We start from the raw sequence: 18,788 nt of genomic DNA, 5'->3' as shown, positions 1-18,788 counted from the left end.
GATCCAGAACATTGAAAACAACACATTTCACTTTGACTGAAAAAAAGAAACTAATCTGCAGCTGGTCAGGAAACTTTCTATCTGCTGACTAGCTGTCCAGTGTCAGAAGGTGCCGTGCAACTGATAGGAGAGAGAAGACATTAAAAATGATGGCCCCTGCAAGTCCCAACACCAATTGGCTAGGTAAGCTGTACTCATTGATGCAACAAAAGCGTGGTGGTTACACGGTAGCCAATTACTTTCGGGTTGGAATTGAGACATAGTCCAGAGGAAGAATGTCATGTCATGTAATGCAAACCCAGTCAAATGCCCATGTCTGGGAAGCCCTAATCTCTGGGGGTATGGCACCTCCTGTTGTTGTTTTGCTAAATAACCATGCTGTGAAATTGACTTCTACGTATTTCTGTTTACACCGCTAGAGTTGTGCTGTTGCTCATTACCTTGGTTAGAGCCTTATTTGTGCAGTGTGTAGTGACTAACACAAGATTCATAACTGTGCACAGTGATGAGAGTAAGCGACACTGAGTGTTCAGTGATAGACGGGTCATCTGTATCAACTTCTCCCAAACAAGGTTCAGGGAACAATGTGGAAGAGAAGAATGAACGTCAGAGCCAGCAGTTGAAGAGAAAAGCCATGATTGACATCTTCAGAACATCTGTGGGTACTCACACAGGACTTGCACAAGCTCCTGTCAGCCAGTTTTCCAGAATGCATGGAGGGCTGTGTTCTGAGGCTCCACCCATAGCTGCGGAACTACTGGCAGTTGATGATTGCAGAGGGAGGTGTAGGAAAGGGGGGAAACTAATTAGCCACAGTGTCTTTACCTCCAATGCCTTGCTCTTAATAGCACATTTATTATTATCAACTATTTTAGTTAGGATACGAAGTCAAGCATGTTTTCTACCACACAGGCAAGAAGCCAGCGTGTGTGTCTGCTGAAGACTTCACCTTAGCCTGCATGCCTCCCATTTGCAGAACACATTCCCTGACTAGACTCAGTGCCTCTAGCCCATGAGGTCCACAACGTGGGGGATAGGGAGAAGGGAGAATAGGGAGAGGGGAGAAAATAGAACAGTTGTTTTCTCTAATATCCCCAGAGTCTTTGTCATGCATCCCTTTCTGCACCACTAACTGCTCCAGTCTGACAGAAGTGAAAACTCCAGCCCAGACATGTACTTTGTTCATGCGTTTAACCTGTGGTGTTTTCTTGTCCCACATCCACACTGGGTATTCTGAGTTTTCCCTGGTGACTACCCTACTTCTAGTCACAATGCATCCAGTTAAGTCCTGTAACAGTTTGGTTTAGAGAGTGAGTGTGTGATTCAGGACAAGGTAAATAAACAATCTGCCCCTTCAAGAACTTATCTGAAGCACTGGCTGATGTCCCATGATTATTCAAACAGTGGCATCAAAATCTACATATGAGGGTTGTGTACTCAAAAGAGCCACTTTTCCAGGATTCAAATCCTGATTTGGCTTTTACTGACTGTGGCCTTGGGCAAGTGATGCTACTTACCTGAGCTATGTAGCCATTGTTAGGCTGCATAACATTATGTTGTCTCAGGTTACAAGATTGGGTTTCTGTACGCACAAGAAAGAAGTCAACCAAAAAAAAAAAATGGAAGGGAATGATAAAAAGAAATAGGAATAATGCATACCCATGCCAGGAGATAAGGCCACCTTAGAGTGTCCGAGCTCTCATACACTTTATTTCTAGTCAAGCAGGATAACTTTATTCTTTGTTTCATTTCCTAGTAGATTGAACTCAAACTTCACAGAGTGAATCATCCAAGAACCTGTTCCATTAAACTGCTAGGCTAATCCCCAGAATATTTGACTCAGTAGGTGCTGCTTCCTGTATTTGCTATAAACAATCACACAAACTGGGGTGGCTTGAAATATAACCAGAAATCTTAAATCATTATTGCTGGGCTGAGATCAAGGTCATCCTTCTTGTGTAGGTGGTGTATGTATTATGTGTGTGTGTGTATTTGTGTGCAATCCAGCTTTTATGCTGATTGTTTGCTTTCCCTGGCTCATGACTGTAATACATTAACTTCACACTCCTTCACATTGTCTTTTCTGTATGTGTCAAATACTCTTCACTTCTTTCTTATAAAGTATCACCGTGGTGTTCTAGACACATAACCATAAGTAAGGTAAACCAGGCTATGTTAAAGTCTTGATAATATTTATGAAAAGTTATTTAAAAACAAATAATATTAACAAGGATTAAGTATTAAGGCTTCCTACGTTTTGGCATCGCTTTTGGTCTACCATAGATCCAGTGTGAGAATCTGAGTTTCTAACAAGTTTCTTGGTAGTTGTGGAGCAGTGGGTGACAGAGTGACATCCTGCATACTTGATTCAGAGATTTACACATCTGTGGAAACCCCCTTTTAACCCCCACATATGTCTGGCCACTTCTAGCATTATGTTTTATTTCTGCCTGGAAATGTCCCTCTTTTTGGAATATCACAAAGTACATCTTTTTGTGGTTTTTGTCTCATTAAATGCATTGAGATTTTTTTCTTATATGTTGTATCTCAACTACATAGCCCTCCATATAATATATGTTCAATAAATTCTCAGGGCTTCGAATTGAAAGGGCAAAAGAACAAGAAGAAATTCTTAATTCTATTCAGAAAGAATTCAGTGTGAAAGCGATCACCAAGTGTGCAACGCTAGCATGCATTCTGATATCCCATTATTCTTTCAACGTTGTTGAGAAATTAACAGCACTTCACTCTTTCATTTTCATTGATTGAGATCATAGAAAAATCACTGAGGAGCTCCAAATGCTGGGCTTTGTGGATGATTATTATTCTAACTACAATAGCTATTCTCACATTTCTCTTATAAGCAGATTCTGCTCCGGGCCAAACTGTGAAGAAGGCCCAGTGTGCAGCAAGAAGCGTTGTTTGCCATGTTTCCCTCTCCACAAGGAACTTTTATTTCCTTTCTCCAGTCAGTCTCTTGTTCCATGCTCCTTGCTAAACCATGAGCCTCCTGAAAGCAGAGGTAAGCCTTAATCATGCCGGTAACACTAGGGTGCTTGGCACAGTGCCTGGCACACAAGAGGCACCAGGGACTGGCAGGTTTTATTCTTCTAAAGAACTGCAAGGAATTCATGAGCTCTCGCTCCCCCACCTTCGTAGCTGGCATTATTAATGTCTCCAGTGCTGAAGCTCTCATACCCAGCAACTTCATGCTGGGGTAGCTAGAGAATAGGAGGCCACCAGGGAAGAGCTCTCCTCTTTGCCCCTTTACCCCCATCTGACTTGAAAGCTTTCTCTTCTACCTAAATGCTGCCCATGCTGGTCTTCCCATGATTTATACTTAATGAGCAGTGTTCTTTCTATCTTCTGAAAACAGTGTATTCTTCCCTTTCCATTTCTCCAAACATCCCATGACTGCCCACACATGACTCTTTATTTATCCAATAAAGATGTTCATGTGCATAAAGCCATAGGCCTTGCAAACCACAGGAAACTGCACGTGCTCATTCAAATTCTTATGACACAAAGATTAGCATAAACTCTCAACACTAAGACACTGTTGATTTAAAAATGGACCCTCAATTAGATGCACCCTTTTTGCAAGGGAAAGACAAAAGAATGAAGAAGAAAAAGAGGAGAAAATCCATTGCGTTATCATTATAAGCATGATAATTAATGTCTCTAGAGAGCTAACCATTGTCAAGTTGGCACTTTACTTGTATTAGACAATTTAATTTTCTCTTCTCTATTACACAATATAAAAACCAGCCACAAAATCAAAACAAAAAAATCCTTCAATCTTTAATGTCCTCAAGCTTAAAGCATAAATACAGAAAACCTCACATTCGAGTATTTGATGGAATGAAGGTGTAAACTAGGGAGGTTCAGATGGGCTCCAAGGTTTGTAACTTTAAACATTGAACTTTATGTTTAATCAAAATAAAAGATTCTCACAAAACTGTGTACTTTGATGAATGTCCAGGAGAAATGCTTATAAAAGCACAGCTAAGATGAAAATATCAAACTCCATCAGCACCACACAAACCCTCCAACTGCCCTTAGCCATTAATTCTCTATCACCCAAAGTAATACAAACTAGTAAGCCCAATAATATAAATCATTATAAGAGTATATATATTTGTGTCTGGATTTTGTGGTTCAATACTATTACACACACATCTACAAGTCTCTGTTGCACATCTACTTAGTGGTGAAATCAATGTGTTAGGCATCTGTACAGCTAACATGAGTAGACACTACCTGACAGATTACCACAGTGGTCATGTTAATTGTTTTAGTTAGGGTTTCTATTGCTGTGAAGAGGCACCCTTACCATGACAACTCTTATAAAGGAAAACACATTTATTTGTGGCTACCTAAGAGTTTCAGAAATTTAGTCCATTATCATCATGGTGGGACACAGTAGCATGCAGGCAGACATGGTGCTGGAGAAGCACTTTGATCTTCAGGCAAGAGAAGGAGTCTGAGTGCTACACTGGGCATGGCTTGAACATAGGAGACCTCAAATCCTGTCTCCACTTCCTTCGATAAGGTCCCACCTACTCCAACAAAGCCACACCTTCTAAAAGGGCCACTAAATAGAGACATTTTCTTTCAAACCACCATACTAATTTATGCTCCTGTAATAAGCACATAAAACTTTAATCTGCTTCCTATAATGGCCATATTTTGTTAATATTAGTTTTATTAAATTTAACTGACACAGTGGGTTACAGCTTTTCTGACTGTGATCGTGAGCGGCCCCATACTTCTACCCAGATTTATCATGTTGGGATCCCAGTCCAAACCTGCGGTGCACTTTCAAGGCAGTCCTGCAGGCCTGCTATAAGGTGCCTCCTGCGGCTGCAGTTGCCACAGTCCTCATTCTCATCTCTTGGCTGTGATTCCATGTCAGCCATGATCTATTAGTTATTAATTTCTAACATATTACCTGACTGGGCGTATTAATTCTTAAAATACTCATGATATACTTGACATGGGCAATGCCATGTCAAAAAGGTTGATTAATGTCACTTGGAAGAATCTACCAACTTAGTGAAAATCACTTCACATGGAAGACTATAATTTTTATCCACCCTTGCTAGGTAGAGACCAAAACGTGGTTTTATCACTTCCTGGTAAGAACACAATCTGGCCTTTAAGATAGTTTTTGTGTGCTTGCTTAACATTTATAAATAAAACGAAAAGAACAGCATAGATTCATAAAATGATGATATAAAGATAAAAATGCAATTTTATCAGTAAGAATCTAGTACATAGAGTACCATCAGTGGGTATGAGCTATTGCACAAGGGTACCAGCAGTGGGTATGAGCTAGTATACATAGGGTACATTCAGTGGGTATGAGCTATTGTACATGGGGTACCATCAGTGGGTATGAGCTATATTGCACAAGGCTACCATCAGTGAGTATGAGCTATTGCACAAGGGTACCAGCAGTGGGTATGAGCTAGTATACATAGGGTACCATCAGTGGGTATGAGCTAGTATACATAGGGTGCCATCAGTGGGTATGAGCTAGTATACATAGGGTGCCATCAGTGGGTATGAGCTAGTATACATAGGGTACCATCAGTGGGTATGAGCTATTGCACAAGGGTACCAGCAGTGGGTAGGAGCTAGTATACATAGGGTACATTCAGTGGTTATGAGCTAGTATACATAGGGTACCATCAGTGGGTATGAGCTAGTATACATAGGGTACCATCAGTGGGTATGAGCTAGTGTACATAGGGTACCATCAGTGGGTATGAGCTAGTGTACTAGGCTACTATTTGTGAGTATGAGTATTATTCTTTTACCTCATGACGAAATCCTGCTATCTTCATTTTACAGACAAAGAAATGGAAACTTAGGAAATTTGACCTGGCTATATCTTATTGCTCACACATGGTAGAAATGACACCCTCCCCCAGTCCTTGCAACCCCACACATGTGACCATTAGTGCATCTGACATGCACATCTTCACTAAAGTCCCAGGTTGCATATAGCTCTGCAGAGTGCCTTTCAAGGGATTTTAGCTGAGGTCATGAGCGCTCTTGAGAGTGCTTCTATTAGACGTACATTGTTACACTTCTGCGATAAGCAGTGCCCAGAGACTTTAGCAAACTTTTCTTGTTTCATCTGCTTCAAACCTATATTAAAACATGAAAATGATGGAAACCGTGATGAATCAGTTAGAATATACAGAAATATGCTTGTTCTTCAATTTTTAATGATCTGCCACTGCATTTTGTAAATGCTATTCACTTATTGTCCTAATTAATTTTTTAATTTCTTTAATATTTTAATTATGTGTACATATGTGTTGACATATGTGCATGAGAGCAGGTGCCTCTGAGTTCATGGAGGATGTTGAATCCTTTGAATCTGCAATTACAGCTGTGAACCACCTTGGAACTGAACTTGGGTCCTCTGGAAAAACAGCAAACTTTCTTAACTGCTGAGTTATCCCTTCAGCATCAGTATTATATCTTTTTTTTAAAAAAAGATAGCTGTTGTGAAAAATATTAATAGCCCAGAAAAACATTTAGTCTCATCCTTCCATGTGAAGGGTAGCAGATACAGAGAGCTGCTCCTCAGGGAGTTCTCAGAAGAATAATACGTGCTGACATATACGTGCTGACAACGTTTCCATTCGTAATGAATCTGTGACAATTGCTGAGTAGTAGGGTAATAGTCACAGGCAGTCATCAGGGCTTCAATTTCAGTTCACTCATCAGTAAGTGGTGTGCAAGTCATTTACATAATTAATACTAGAATCCACTTATGACAACATCATAGTTTCTAGAAGGCTTTCTTTAATCAAATTAGAGACAGAAATAATGCTTCACTAGAAAAATCCAGACTTGTACTAGGATCAGATCTAAGGCCCTTGACTTAATGAAATCAATAAACATTTAGTAGATGTCCAATGTGTCCTAGGAACTAGGGATTACAGAGCTAAGCAAATTATTTTCTTTGACCTTGAGAAGTACGCCACATAATGGGACAGCATAATATATGAACCACTAATTAGAAGAAAGCAGAACAAGTCTACAAAGGAAGTTGGTTGTGAGGGTCAAGATATGAAAGTAGAGATACAGTCACATTCATTTCATGAGTTAAGATCAAGATGACTTGACACTTTGGGAATCAGATTTTGTGGATTTTCTAAATTTTATTCTCATAATAGAAAACAGCCCATCCTTCAAACTTTCATGACTTTCTATCATACAGCTAATTAACGGTGGTTATATGATAAGCTCATTCATAATATATCTCACAGTGAGCGAGGTATAGCAGCATCTGATAGTTTTATTTCATTTTTTTTAAATAAAATCACAGAAGGAGAGCAATGTGGGTAGCCAGGGCGGCACAACAACAGAAGATGTTTCGAGGACTTAGGAGCAGAAGGATTTGATAACATTCTCTAATATACCAGGCCTCTATCAACACTCCTGAATGCTTTCCTTCACAAGAACGCCTGTGAAGCTGAAGCAGAAGAAATCCCACGACTCTAAGAAGTCCTCTATACAGTGTCTTAAAGATGATTTCCCTACCTGACATCTGCAGGATCTTCTGTGACGAGCACATCCGTCTTACAGGAGGCCAGGGGGTTGATGGACAGCTCCACCGGTGGAACCACAAAGCTTTTGCTCACCGGAAGCCAGAGGCCTTGGCCCAAGCTGAAAGTAGACCTGCAATTTAAGAGTTTCCATTGGGGAACTCCCCGGGAAGCAAAGAGTAAAAAGAAAAAGTGGGCCCTCCTCCCATCCCTTAGGGGCATTTTCTCATTTCCCCACCCAACCGAATGCTCTATATTCCCCAAAGCATAGTGTTAGCAGATTTACTCATATTGAGATGCTTGTCTCTTAACTTATTCATCATTTGGCCCTTGCATTGCTTTGTGTTGCTTGTTATCTTTGCATGAGTAATGAGCGGACACTGTGAAGACAATAACTATTGTAGCTCTGCTTCCGTGCCCCATGCAGTCTTGATGCCCAGCAGGAGTTCCATAAGAAGTCCCAAGGAGCAGTCTGGCACAGAGGGTAAGAGCACGGAGTCTAAATCAATCCAAATCAGCATCTTATTCCCTGGCCTGCCACTTAATTCACTGTGTGCCTTTATCTGCTTAAGCACTGAAGTTTTATACACAATTCCATAGAGGTTGCAGAGGTAATAGGTAGAGAACAAGGTTATAGCAAATTTTTTAAGTGGGTAGACTGAAAAATCAGCAATGCCTCTTCTAGTTCAAGTACCTGAGTCTATATGTCTAGCAGCCAGACAAATAGGAACCAGATTCTCATAGCAAAACGAGCCATGATGCTGCCTCAGTGCCAATGAGAGTTCTTTTATACCCAGTGAAGCTGAGGATCAACACTCTAAGACTGTACAAACACACATCCTGTCTAACCTTTCTCCTTTCCCTAGCATCATACCCCAATAAAACTGTCAACTCACCTGAGAATTTTTTCAGGGGCTTGTTCTCCTGTCACCAGATCATAGCCCCTCTCCAGTGTTGTGTAAGGCCAAGGTCTAAGGAAATACCGGAGGAAACAGAAGACAAGACATGGTATTAGTCTGAGGTAAGTCAGAGTCATGCTGTTCAGTAATAGCTATACGAACAATCATTTTCCATAGAAGTAAGTGCTAGACGTGACTTTCTACATTTTAAAGGAATGTTTTCACGTCACAGAAGGACTCAACACTTTCGTTAAGCTCACTTGTCCATTTTTGCATTAACATCGAATAACCCAATTCCTCCTCAGCATACTCTATTATTTCCTGTTTGGGTTGATGAGCAAACAGTACTTGTTCTCTAGAAGCTTCCTCAATCACGTGCCTCTAGTACTGAAGCATGAGTCAGCCAGAAAATAGGTATTATTTTTTATTGGGCTGCCTGTGTGTGTGTAGAGTGTTTTTATTTAGACTTAAAATAATATTTTATTTGTTATTGAAGAATCTCATATAATGTACTTTGATAATATTCATCTAATCTCTCCTCCCACCTCTCCAACCACCTAACTCCATGCTTTCTTTGTTTTCTTTTTTCAAATCCATCAAGTTCAATTTGTTTTATAAACTTGGGTATAGGACCTGCTCTGAAGAGTGATTGACTTACCAAGGGTCACACCTTTTAAGACAATTACCAAAAACTATCACAATGTTGTTATGTCCTCAGTTATGAGTAGGACTTCATGCTCACTTCTCCTCACCCCCTACTGGGGATTTTGGCTTGCTTGAGCATGCTCAGGTCTTGCGCAAGCTGTCATAATCGCTGCGAATTCATATGTGCATTTGTTCTGTTGTGGCTGGCAAACACCTTACGCTTGTAGTCATCCACTGCCTCTGGTTCTTACTAACTTTATAGCCCCTCTTACAAAGCCTTCGGGAGAGGGCAGGTACAGATGTGCGATTTAGGGTTGAGCACTCTGCAGTCTTATTTGCTGCAGATTCTAGATTAGGAGGTAAATGAATGGGTGTGTGACTTCCCAGCCCTGAGATTTCGTGTCACTCACCCTTCGCTTTGCCCCCAGTCACTGCGAATACACAGATGTCTGTGAACTGGGTCAGGGGCGTAACCTTCGTGACAACTGCACTCCCCTGTAATCAAAAGGAAATAAGTTTTGTGATACATTGCCTCTACACATATACTGTTTTTTTTTTCTTTTTTTTTGTTGTTGTTGTTCTCTTGCTGAAAGTTTCGGGAAAGACTTGAGAAAAAGGGAACCGTACCCCTGACTACTGTGGGTGGCACAGTTAATGTATCCGTTCATTTGTGTCTTCAACCACTCACCTTCTGCATACTACAGTTTGGACACATTTAGCCAAGCTCAGTCCTACACCAGAGACACAAAGGCAAAAGGTGTAACTCAGTGGTTGATGGGGCTCACAGTTTGAGAAGGAAAACAGGAAGTAGTTAGGTAGTGACAGAGAGCCTATTTTCTTAAAAAAAAAAGTATGCATATCTATTTGACTATATATGTATATATAAATAAATGTTCATGTATTGCACAAGCATAATTAGAAAATTAGATGTCTTTCCAGTGGAATGAGTCAGCCTTGCCCATCAACACATAAACCCTTGGTCAAATGCCAAATCCTTCAAGAAATTTTTGATTTCCTCTTTTGGAAAGGGTATTTAGCCTACAGTTTAATCCTTTTTTGGTTTGCATTTTCCTTTTGTTGCCTCTCCCCTGCTATCTCCCTTTTAGTCTGGTTCTCTGCCCCTGTCCTGTTCTTTATCTGCTGTGTGCTTCCTGTCCTGTTCTTTATCTGCTGTGTGCTTCCTTCCTTGTATCTCTGCCCTTTTCTCTGACCCTTTGTTTTCTTCCACTGTCCATGTCTGTGTGAGGCTGCATGCAGGCCTGCTAGCAGGCCCCACTGTGAGTATCTCCTCCCATTGCTGTGATGCTTTCAATATGCCTTGTCTATCATTTCTAAAGTTCAGAAATCTATAACAGTTTTCAGAAGGTTCCTTATGATAACTTCTCGGCGTATTTCTGAAGGTGTGAACGTTTAAAGTTAAATTAGTTATTTTCCACCAAAGGTATACTTGTGAAATGTTGACATATGCTTCTTTAAAAATAGAGTCCATAAAAAATAAATTTGGGGGATAAAGTGCTCTCCGTGGAGTGATTCTCCATAACTTCCCCCAAACTTTATTTTGAGAAACCCGCATGGCTGAGGCTTGAGCTCAGTGGTAAAATACTTGCTTGAAGTTCCACCACCAGTGCTCACACTGAAGGAAGAAAGGAAGACATGGCAGCCTGACCATGTGCAGACCCACCACTCTGGCAAACACATCCACACCGGGGGAACACCTTTAGAAGCTACGTGGCTTAACCTGCTGCCTCGAAGAGAGTAAACCTCAGCCCTCGACAATATGAGCCCCCGTATAACTAACCGTCAGCTTTGTTTGGTCAGTTTCCTGGATATTGCTATTTGAGTGCCTTCATTTCCATCTTTTGGTAAATCACAGCAATTCTAGTTGGTCTGACTGAAACTGTTCATAGCATGATGAGGGATGTGCATTATTTAACATGGGAGACTTTTCAATTTTGGCCTTTAATTTTTCTTGCACTTCATTTTGAATCTCTTTAAAAATTAAAAAGGAACATGATAGACACTTAGAAGTCACATTACAGAGTTGAGGCCACTGATAAGAGTCCACATATCTACTAGGTGTTCAGATACACTTATTTCAAGCTGACCTCAAGAAAAACAAGGCCTCGTGTTATCTCTGTTTTGTGAAGAGAATTTTGATTCTCATAATCAATATACGAACAACCTGAAGCTGTTTGACAGAGGAATTGTGAATTCAATGTTCATTTTCTACATGTATTTACTTATTGTGTACATGCATACACATACATATGGGGGGGGCTTCAAGTATGCCATGGTACACATGTAGAAGTCACAGAAAAATTGTAGGAATCAATCTGTTCTTTTGCTCTACTGTGAGGGCTTGGGGTGTTAAAATCGGGTTATCTTGATTAGAGGTATCCATCTATACATACTATAAACCTTATGAATTAATGCTTTTTGTAAGCAAAGCAAAGACCATATAAACAAGACCAGTTAGGAACAGCTTGTGAAACTATCCTCAGACTACTTGTTTTAAGACATTTCTATTTATCTAGTAAAGCTCCCATTTTCAACAAGGAACCATGAATGTTATACATCTGATCCTCCCTAAAGCAATCTGAGAGGAACAGACAAGCCTTTAACTCATTCTATGCATTCGAATGTGTATTAACCTTTGTGTGGCCAGCACTTTGCAAATGTTTGACAAATAGCCCAGGCTTCAGAAATATTGGTCAACATGATTGGGAGAAAAGGGTATATGGAGTCAGAGGATGGGTCAGAGGTAGAATCTGAAATACTTAGAAGATTGCTGAAAGGCAGGAGGAGAGACAGAACAGAGACATCTACCTTTCCCCTCTCCTAAGCATGTGGTAAATCATCATGGCGCCTTCTGGCAGGTAGTGATGCTTTCTGTAAGCCCTTCCTCCAATACCATGCTTGGGGTGGTCTGCTGAGTGGGTGTGCTGTATGTATGTTCTAATGAACTGGTTTTTGCAGGGGGAAAGGAAAATTGACTCAAAAGGCTGAGAGCCTTGAATTTGGATAGTGATAATTTGCCTATGGGGGAGGGGCAGGACTTGCTAATGATGTGTTAAAATGCAACAGCCCCTTCATGAAATATTCACTACTTTAAACACGTCTAATATTAAAGATTAAAAGTCCTGGGATTTGTCCTCGAGACTCCCAGAACTGATTTATGATCTGCCAAAAGACACAGACCTCGTGATTCATAAAGGGAGAGGTAAAATGGCTACTCCTAGCAAATAGAAAGGAAGTCAGGCTCCACTGAGCAAGGAGAAAGCTGCTTTGGTTTCTGTCTAGCCTACCAGTGATTCTCCAGGAAAGGGCACAAACATCCATCCCTCCCATTTCTTTTTGGGAATACCTGTGACAGTGAGAAGTCTGCTCTCTGAAAGGGCACTGCTATATTTTTTCTCTTCCTTCCTTATGTGCTTACTGAACAAGTTTTCCTTGACTCGGCTAGATCATTAATTACTGTCATTCGCTATACAACAAATATGTATTTTGCAAATGAGAAGCAGCCACCTTAGGGGCACCAATCAGGTTGCCTAGAGAGTAGAAACAGGCAGAAAGAAGGCAGATCCCCTGGGTCTGGGATCAGTCAATTAGCCAAGGTTTCAGTGCTCATTCTTTTCCTGTCTAGCTGTGTGACCAGGAAAGCAAGGGTTGTGAGACTCTGCTTTAGCTTCTTGGTCTCATCTTTCTCATCTCTACACCAGGAATGAACTGACAGCGATGTGAGTATGTCAGAGAGCAGATAAAGGCAGTGAAGAGTAGAGGCCACTACTCAGGCCGAGAGGAGTTGATGGTCAGTAATTGCCTTCCACCCCTTTAGTTTTAATTCTAAGATGGTCTCTGGTAATGACCACATTTTCTCTAGGGACACATGTGTTTTCTTGCATGGACATTAGTTTCTCCAACTACAAAGCTGATGGTTAGACTAAATATCCATCAATTCTAAACACCAAGGTTTAGCCGTTTGCATTGCCTTTCCAAATTCCTAACCTCTGATCTCTGGACAACTTATTTTGGCTTTGGCTGTGTTCACTCTTAGTGGTGGGCTGGCTGTCTCTGGCAACACCTCCATATGTCATGCCTATTGACTTTATTGACGCCTCTTTCCTATTTTGCTGATTCAGCAAATTCTCCTCTATTCGCAACTAAGCATTTCCTTCTTGTCAGATGAAAAGCCTTTGGCGGCTGGATTTAAGGGTTATTAACCCCTTCCCAGAGAAAGTACTTTTCCCTGCTCTGCCTCTGCATGCCCACACTGTCCAGAACAGCTCCACTGGGACACAGGTTAGCATGTTAGCAGGCTGATTGCGAATGCTTGAGCTCCCTTACATCTGTCATCACTGTGAACTTTCCTTAAGAGACATAGGTCACCTCCCTTGTTAGGGCTGTATCCCTGCTCCTGATACATGGGCTCCCTATGGAAACATTTAGTAAATAAGCGCAAATAGTGAACAGATATAATTAACTGATGGAGGGCAGGGTACTGACTTACTGAATTAGTATTCATGGACAGAAGGAAGGAAGAAACAAAGGAGGGGAGGAAGTAGGAAAGACTAATGGAGATAGATTTGCAGTACTCATGAATTGAAGCTGATTTTATTTAGAATAACGAAGGAAGAACCTTCCATCCACAACAGGTATTTTCCAGCAGAGCAGTCATTGTGAGCATGAGCTGAGGAAATGTCTGAAATAGAACTCTATTACACATCAGAGAGAAAAAGGCCCTTAAAGATCCTGTAGTTCAAATCTTCCAACCTTCATTTTCAGAAGAGGAAGCTAAGGTTCAGAAAGTTAAGAGACTTTGTCAAATCTTTCGACTAGTCTCTGGGGTAACCAAGGTTAGAACCAAAGGCTCTTGGCTACCAGAACCAACAGAGCTCTTTAGGTGGCTTTGGCAGTATAATTTTTTAGTGCACACTGAAGCCATTTTAAGGGAACTTTTACCCTTTTTACTCCTCTGACATTTCTGAGTTTCCTGTAATGAGGATATTACATTTCCAAGCAGGTATTATGAAAAGGTAAAATGAATTTGAAATATACTTAAGCACATTAAAAACACACATTTGTATGTGGCTAATAACGCAGAGCTAAAAAAATGTTTAATCTCTTCATTAAAGCGGTTCCCAAAAGGGAATTCAATTAAACAAATTTCCATCATGCTAGTTACTAAAATTTAGTATCGTTGGCTACAGATGAGCTGTGCTGGCTTTAAAATATTTACTCTTCTTATCTCTTAAGTCCTATTTATCCAGTTCTCACTTTTATGTTGCATGCATTTTCTCTTCATAAACTCTTACATAAAACAGCAGAACCCTGCTGTTCATGAGCAAATCAGACTAATCCTTATCCAAAGCACTTCAAAGTGAACAGCATTCTTGCGTTAATCACATGCAGCCAATGAACTGGTGAAGTGGTTGGCCTTGCAAACTCCTTATTCTTGATTCAAATTCTGCATCTGTTACTAGATATGCAATAAACAGGTCAAGTTGCTTCTCTCTCTGGTCCCCTTTCCTTATATATAATAAGACTGAGACCAAGTATCTGCTGGAAATTTCAAGAGATATTCTTTAAAAATCCTTAGCACAGTCTTTGGCATACTTCGTGTTGCTGCTGAAACTAATACATACCCTTGAGTTCTTACTGCTCCCGGATGGAGGAGGCCAATTTAAAATCTTGTTTTGGTAGAAGGAAAAGGTACTAAAAACAAAGTATGGCTTTTCAAAGCCAAAGACATTGTGGGTTATTGTTTTGTATTTAATCTATACGGTTTGATGTGTCAAAAGAGGCAACCCTCATGACTCTTCTCCATATTTTCAGAAGCCCTGGTGCCTGTCATCTTTTTTGTCTGTGGCATTTCCTGTTGAAGGAGGTACAAATAGGATCAGGGCACAGGCAGAAGGCTGCTCTGCTGCCTTAAGTAAGGTGCTGGATGTACAATCTTTTTGCTCATCCTATCACTCTGGCTCCCATACTGCCTCCCTGTCATCCTCTTATGATTCCATTTTCACTTGCTTCTGGCTCAGTCATCACTTATCAACACAGGCCAGTGATGCCGTTTGCTGTTCACTTTCCTATTTACGCTTTATGTGCCTGTTGCTTGGAAAAAACTCCCTGGTCTCTAGGAGCACTGAGCATGGCATGCTTCCCTTTTATGACTGCAATGGGCCACTCTGTCTCTGTGACTTATCCCAGAGTCAGGTGCAGGATAGGGATCCATTACTGAGGGCCACACTGTTTCATAGAGTAATGGGATATCGCTGACACATGTCATCACATGCTGCTTTCTTCTGCAGTGTTCTCTCAGCCATCAAGGGAGGGAGAGTAATGGAGATGTTTTGGATGAACCATTCACAGATATTTGAGGAACAGGGTGATTTCAGATGTACTTGCAGACTCCAAGACTTTTCTTTTCTAACTCTAGTCATGTTACACGAAAAGGTGTATGTATTGTGTAAGTGTGAATGGGTGCATGTGAGAATATTGATGTGTATAATACAGACACATGTAAAAACTAGAAGAGGGCAATGTATGCAAGCCTTTTTTCTCACTTATCTATCCCTGTGATTCAGGGTCTCTTTCTTATAATGGGGTTCATATTTTCTCACATACGCTGGAAGCCAGCAAGTCCCAGTAATGCTTCTGTCCCTGTTCCTTTGGAGTTGGTGCTACAGATATGAATGGGGTGTGTGGCTTCTTATATTGGTGCTGGAATCTGGGCACTAGTTTTCATGATTGTGCAGTGAAGGCTCTTAATCCCTGAGTCATTTCAACAGTTCCGAAGGTCTGCCTTATCCCCACTCCTTGAGAAACGTACAGCTTGGGTAACGGGAGGATGAGTTCAAAGGAGGAGAGACCAAAGGTTGAGTTGTTAAGAAGCAAAGGAAACATAGGCAGGAATGTGATTATTAAAAATGAAGGAGACAGTTACAAGAGTTTTGAACACAACTGGTGCCGTCGAAGACTGATTTCAGAGCAGTGATTTGCAAATCACTCACTCTTCTTCTGTGTCCCATCTGCAAGAGAAGGCAGAATTCACGGACCCTCAAACACCCTGCAAACCATGGTCAAATTCTGGTCCTCTTACACAATCTGGCCTTGTCTCTTAAAGTCAGTATCTGTTCTTTCAATGGATTAATTGGGATAACTGGGGTTTGGGGGGATGTGGGCTAGAGGGGGATCACTGAGAAACGTGGCTGGTGTGAAATGGAAAGAAAGTAGTATTAAGAGCTCTGTATAAGGAAACTTGTTTAGATGTTGCTCAGCTAAATGGCTGTTTCACTTGGGGAAGGCCATTTACTTCATTGGGACTCAATTTCTCTATCAACACAATGTAACATTTCACTGACAGTTGATCAGCTTTGAGTAGGTGTCTTTACTATCTGTTCTCTCTTTACAAAGTCAGCAAGATTCCAAACTTGTTAATTTCAAAACTACTGAAGACCAAGATATAAACCTTTCAGGTGCTGGCTCTCCACTGTCATTCATCAGCAGGCCTCCGAGGAAATTTAACTATGGGTTGGAAGGTTCCACTTGCATGAGTTAATCAGATGTAATTGACATTGGCTCTGTCCTTGGGGCAGACTCATCCGGGCTGCTGAGAAGCCACCAACTACTGGGTCACACAAAGGCCTCTGCTCCATGGCTCAGCCAAGGTAATCTCTCTTCACTGACTCCATTGCCTATTTTCTAGCCTCATTCATTTTTGAATGAGCCATATGAATGATTATCTACATATTAGTGTCAAGGAGGGAGAGGGAAGCTTCCTGGAAGATTGAGGATGCCACAGAATGGGGAGATAGCTCACCAACAGTTTGCAAAGGGTGAAGAGCAAACAAGTTGACCGCTAGGATGGAACTGAGTTTAACTGACATGTACAAGACAGCAAACATGTGCATAGAATTGTGGTCACTGCCTCCAAAATTCCCTCCCTGACTCTTGTCTTGCTCTCTCCAGTTTCTCAGAAAGCTGGGATGGTGGGAGAACCAAACTCACCCTGGTAAGGCAGAAGAGCAGTGGCCTGGGAGCCAAGGCACTCTGAGTCTTTATTTTTGTCTCTTTTATGCTAAAAATGTTGTCTTGATTGATGACTGCACTTCTTTTATTGCTTTCCTCTTTTAACCCTTTTCTTTTTCCTTCTTTTAAAACAAACATTCAGATCCAAATACACAATTTTTCAAGGAACTTAAAAGTGACTGACTGTGATGCTTTGAAGAAAAGGAGCAATCAGTTGACTGCCACTTACTACAGAAGGTGAGGGCTCCAGGGGTGATTTTTACAAACCTACAGTTGTGTTTTGACTGACAACTTTTGTAATAACTGATACAAAAATATGCTCTATGGATTTGTGACATCATTGCACCAGGAGCACATTAATCTTCTCTGCATCATTTCAATTTTAGTATATATGCTGCTGAAACAAGTACAGAGATTTATTTCATTTATGTGTATGTATATTTGCCAGCATGCGTGTTCATCCATACACATACCTTCTCATGCCAGCAAAGGATGTTGAAACTCCTAGAGCTAGAGCTAAGTGAGTCCCCTGAATTGGATTCTGGTAACCAAACTTAGGTAGCCTGTGCATAGTATCTTGACTTCTGAGCCATTTCCCCAACAGCATACTGGAACACTTCTAGGTCTCCATTTCCCCATCAGAAAATGAGCATGCCAAACCAAATTTATTTATAAGAAGTGTTGAAGACAACACGAAATCAATGACTATACTCCTGTGCACATAGATATTCCTTGATTATTGAAAATGGTGCCATTTTTTCTGCTGCTAGCATGGACAACATTATGGTTGCTGTGGTCCTCTTTGTTTTGATGACTTTTTGTCTTTATGGCTATAACTTCCCTCTTAAAGCTCTTGCTGTGTTACATGTCTTTCTTTCTCTGCCTCACATGGACCTTGTCTCATCCCTGTCTCAAGTTAAGACTTTATTTCTTCAGTATGGTGTATTTGTTGTTCTCTTCACAGGTTGCCTGAACCTGGTGCTGGGAAGATGAGGACTAGGGGGTAAATCTACTCAATTTCTTGCTTTCAAGGACTAAGTGGAACATACATCACCACTACAAGAAGTAGTGTGAGTTGAAAGTAAAGTGTGTGCAAGGAGACACTGAACCAAAGAAAGGAGCCCAGATCTCTCTCTCAAGGTCAGGGAGTGCTTCTACAAGAATAGGACTATGGTAGTTATGGAGGATGAAAAGACATACGAATGGTCTTTATCAACTTCTGAGTAGTGATGGCTCTGCATGGCTGTTACTAGTTCATATCACCTTCAAATCACCTTGTTAGGGAGTTTCTAATGCTAACTATCCTATAAAAAACAATACTGAGCCTATAATAAGTTAAGTAACTGTCTTGCTAGAGGTCAAGATACTGCAAGACTCCAGGAGCTACAATTTAGAATCTATAAAACTTGACTTCAGATTTTGTGTTGCTACCCTAGATCATCCATCCTTCTTCCCCATAAGAAGCATGGGACTTATGGGACTTTTAGATCAAGAGAACATAGCAAAAGCAGATCACAACATACACACACACACACACACACATGTATGTATACACACACACACACACACACTAACTGTATTGGTTTGTTTCCTTAAATCAGTGTAAACAGTGGTGCTAGATTCAACGGGTACTTAGACATCTTGGCTT

The 18,788-nt window shown here is 40.9% G+C and overlaps 1 protein-coding gene and 1 pseudogene across 4 annotated transcripts in view; both read right to left on the bottom strand.

Annotated features, from left to right (window-relative positions):
* Astn2 (astrotactin 2) overlaps window positions 1–18,788 on the bottom strand; it is a 998,237-nt gene that overhangs the window by 515,364 nt on the left and 464,085 nt on the right. For 3 of the 4 annotated variants that reach the window (XM_041632337.1, XM_041632339.1, XM_041632340.1), the window contains 3 exons: window positions 9,523–9,607; window positions 8,465–8,539; window positions 7,564–7,701 (listed from right to left, as the gene is read on the bottom strand). In XM_041632337.1, coding sequence (XP_041488271.1) covers window positions 7,564–7,701; window positions 8,465–8,539; window positions 9,523–9,607 — 298 coding nt within the window. The remainder of the gene's footprint in view (window positions 1–7,563; window positions 7,702–8,464; window positions 8,540–9,522; window positions 9,608–18,788) is intronic. The other variant, XM_041632338.1, reaches the window with a different exon arrangement.
* LOC121433896 lies at window positions 17,451–17,546 on the bottom strand (annotated as a pseudogene).

The sequence above is a fragment of the Microtus oregoni genome, unplaced genomic scaffold (assembly GCF_018167655.1).
Source record: "Microtus oregoni isolate MIOR12 unplaced genomic scaffold, Mior012 000041F_ref0000270, whole genome shotgun sequence".
In the NCBI taxonomy this organism is placed as follows: Eukaryota; Metazoa; Chordata; class Mammalia; order Rodentia; family Cricetidae; genus Microtus; species Microtus oregoni.
The sequence above is the reverse complement of the archived record's forward strand: the minus strand, read 5'-3'. Positions and strand labels throughout refer to the sequence as shown.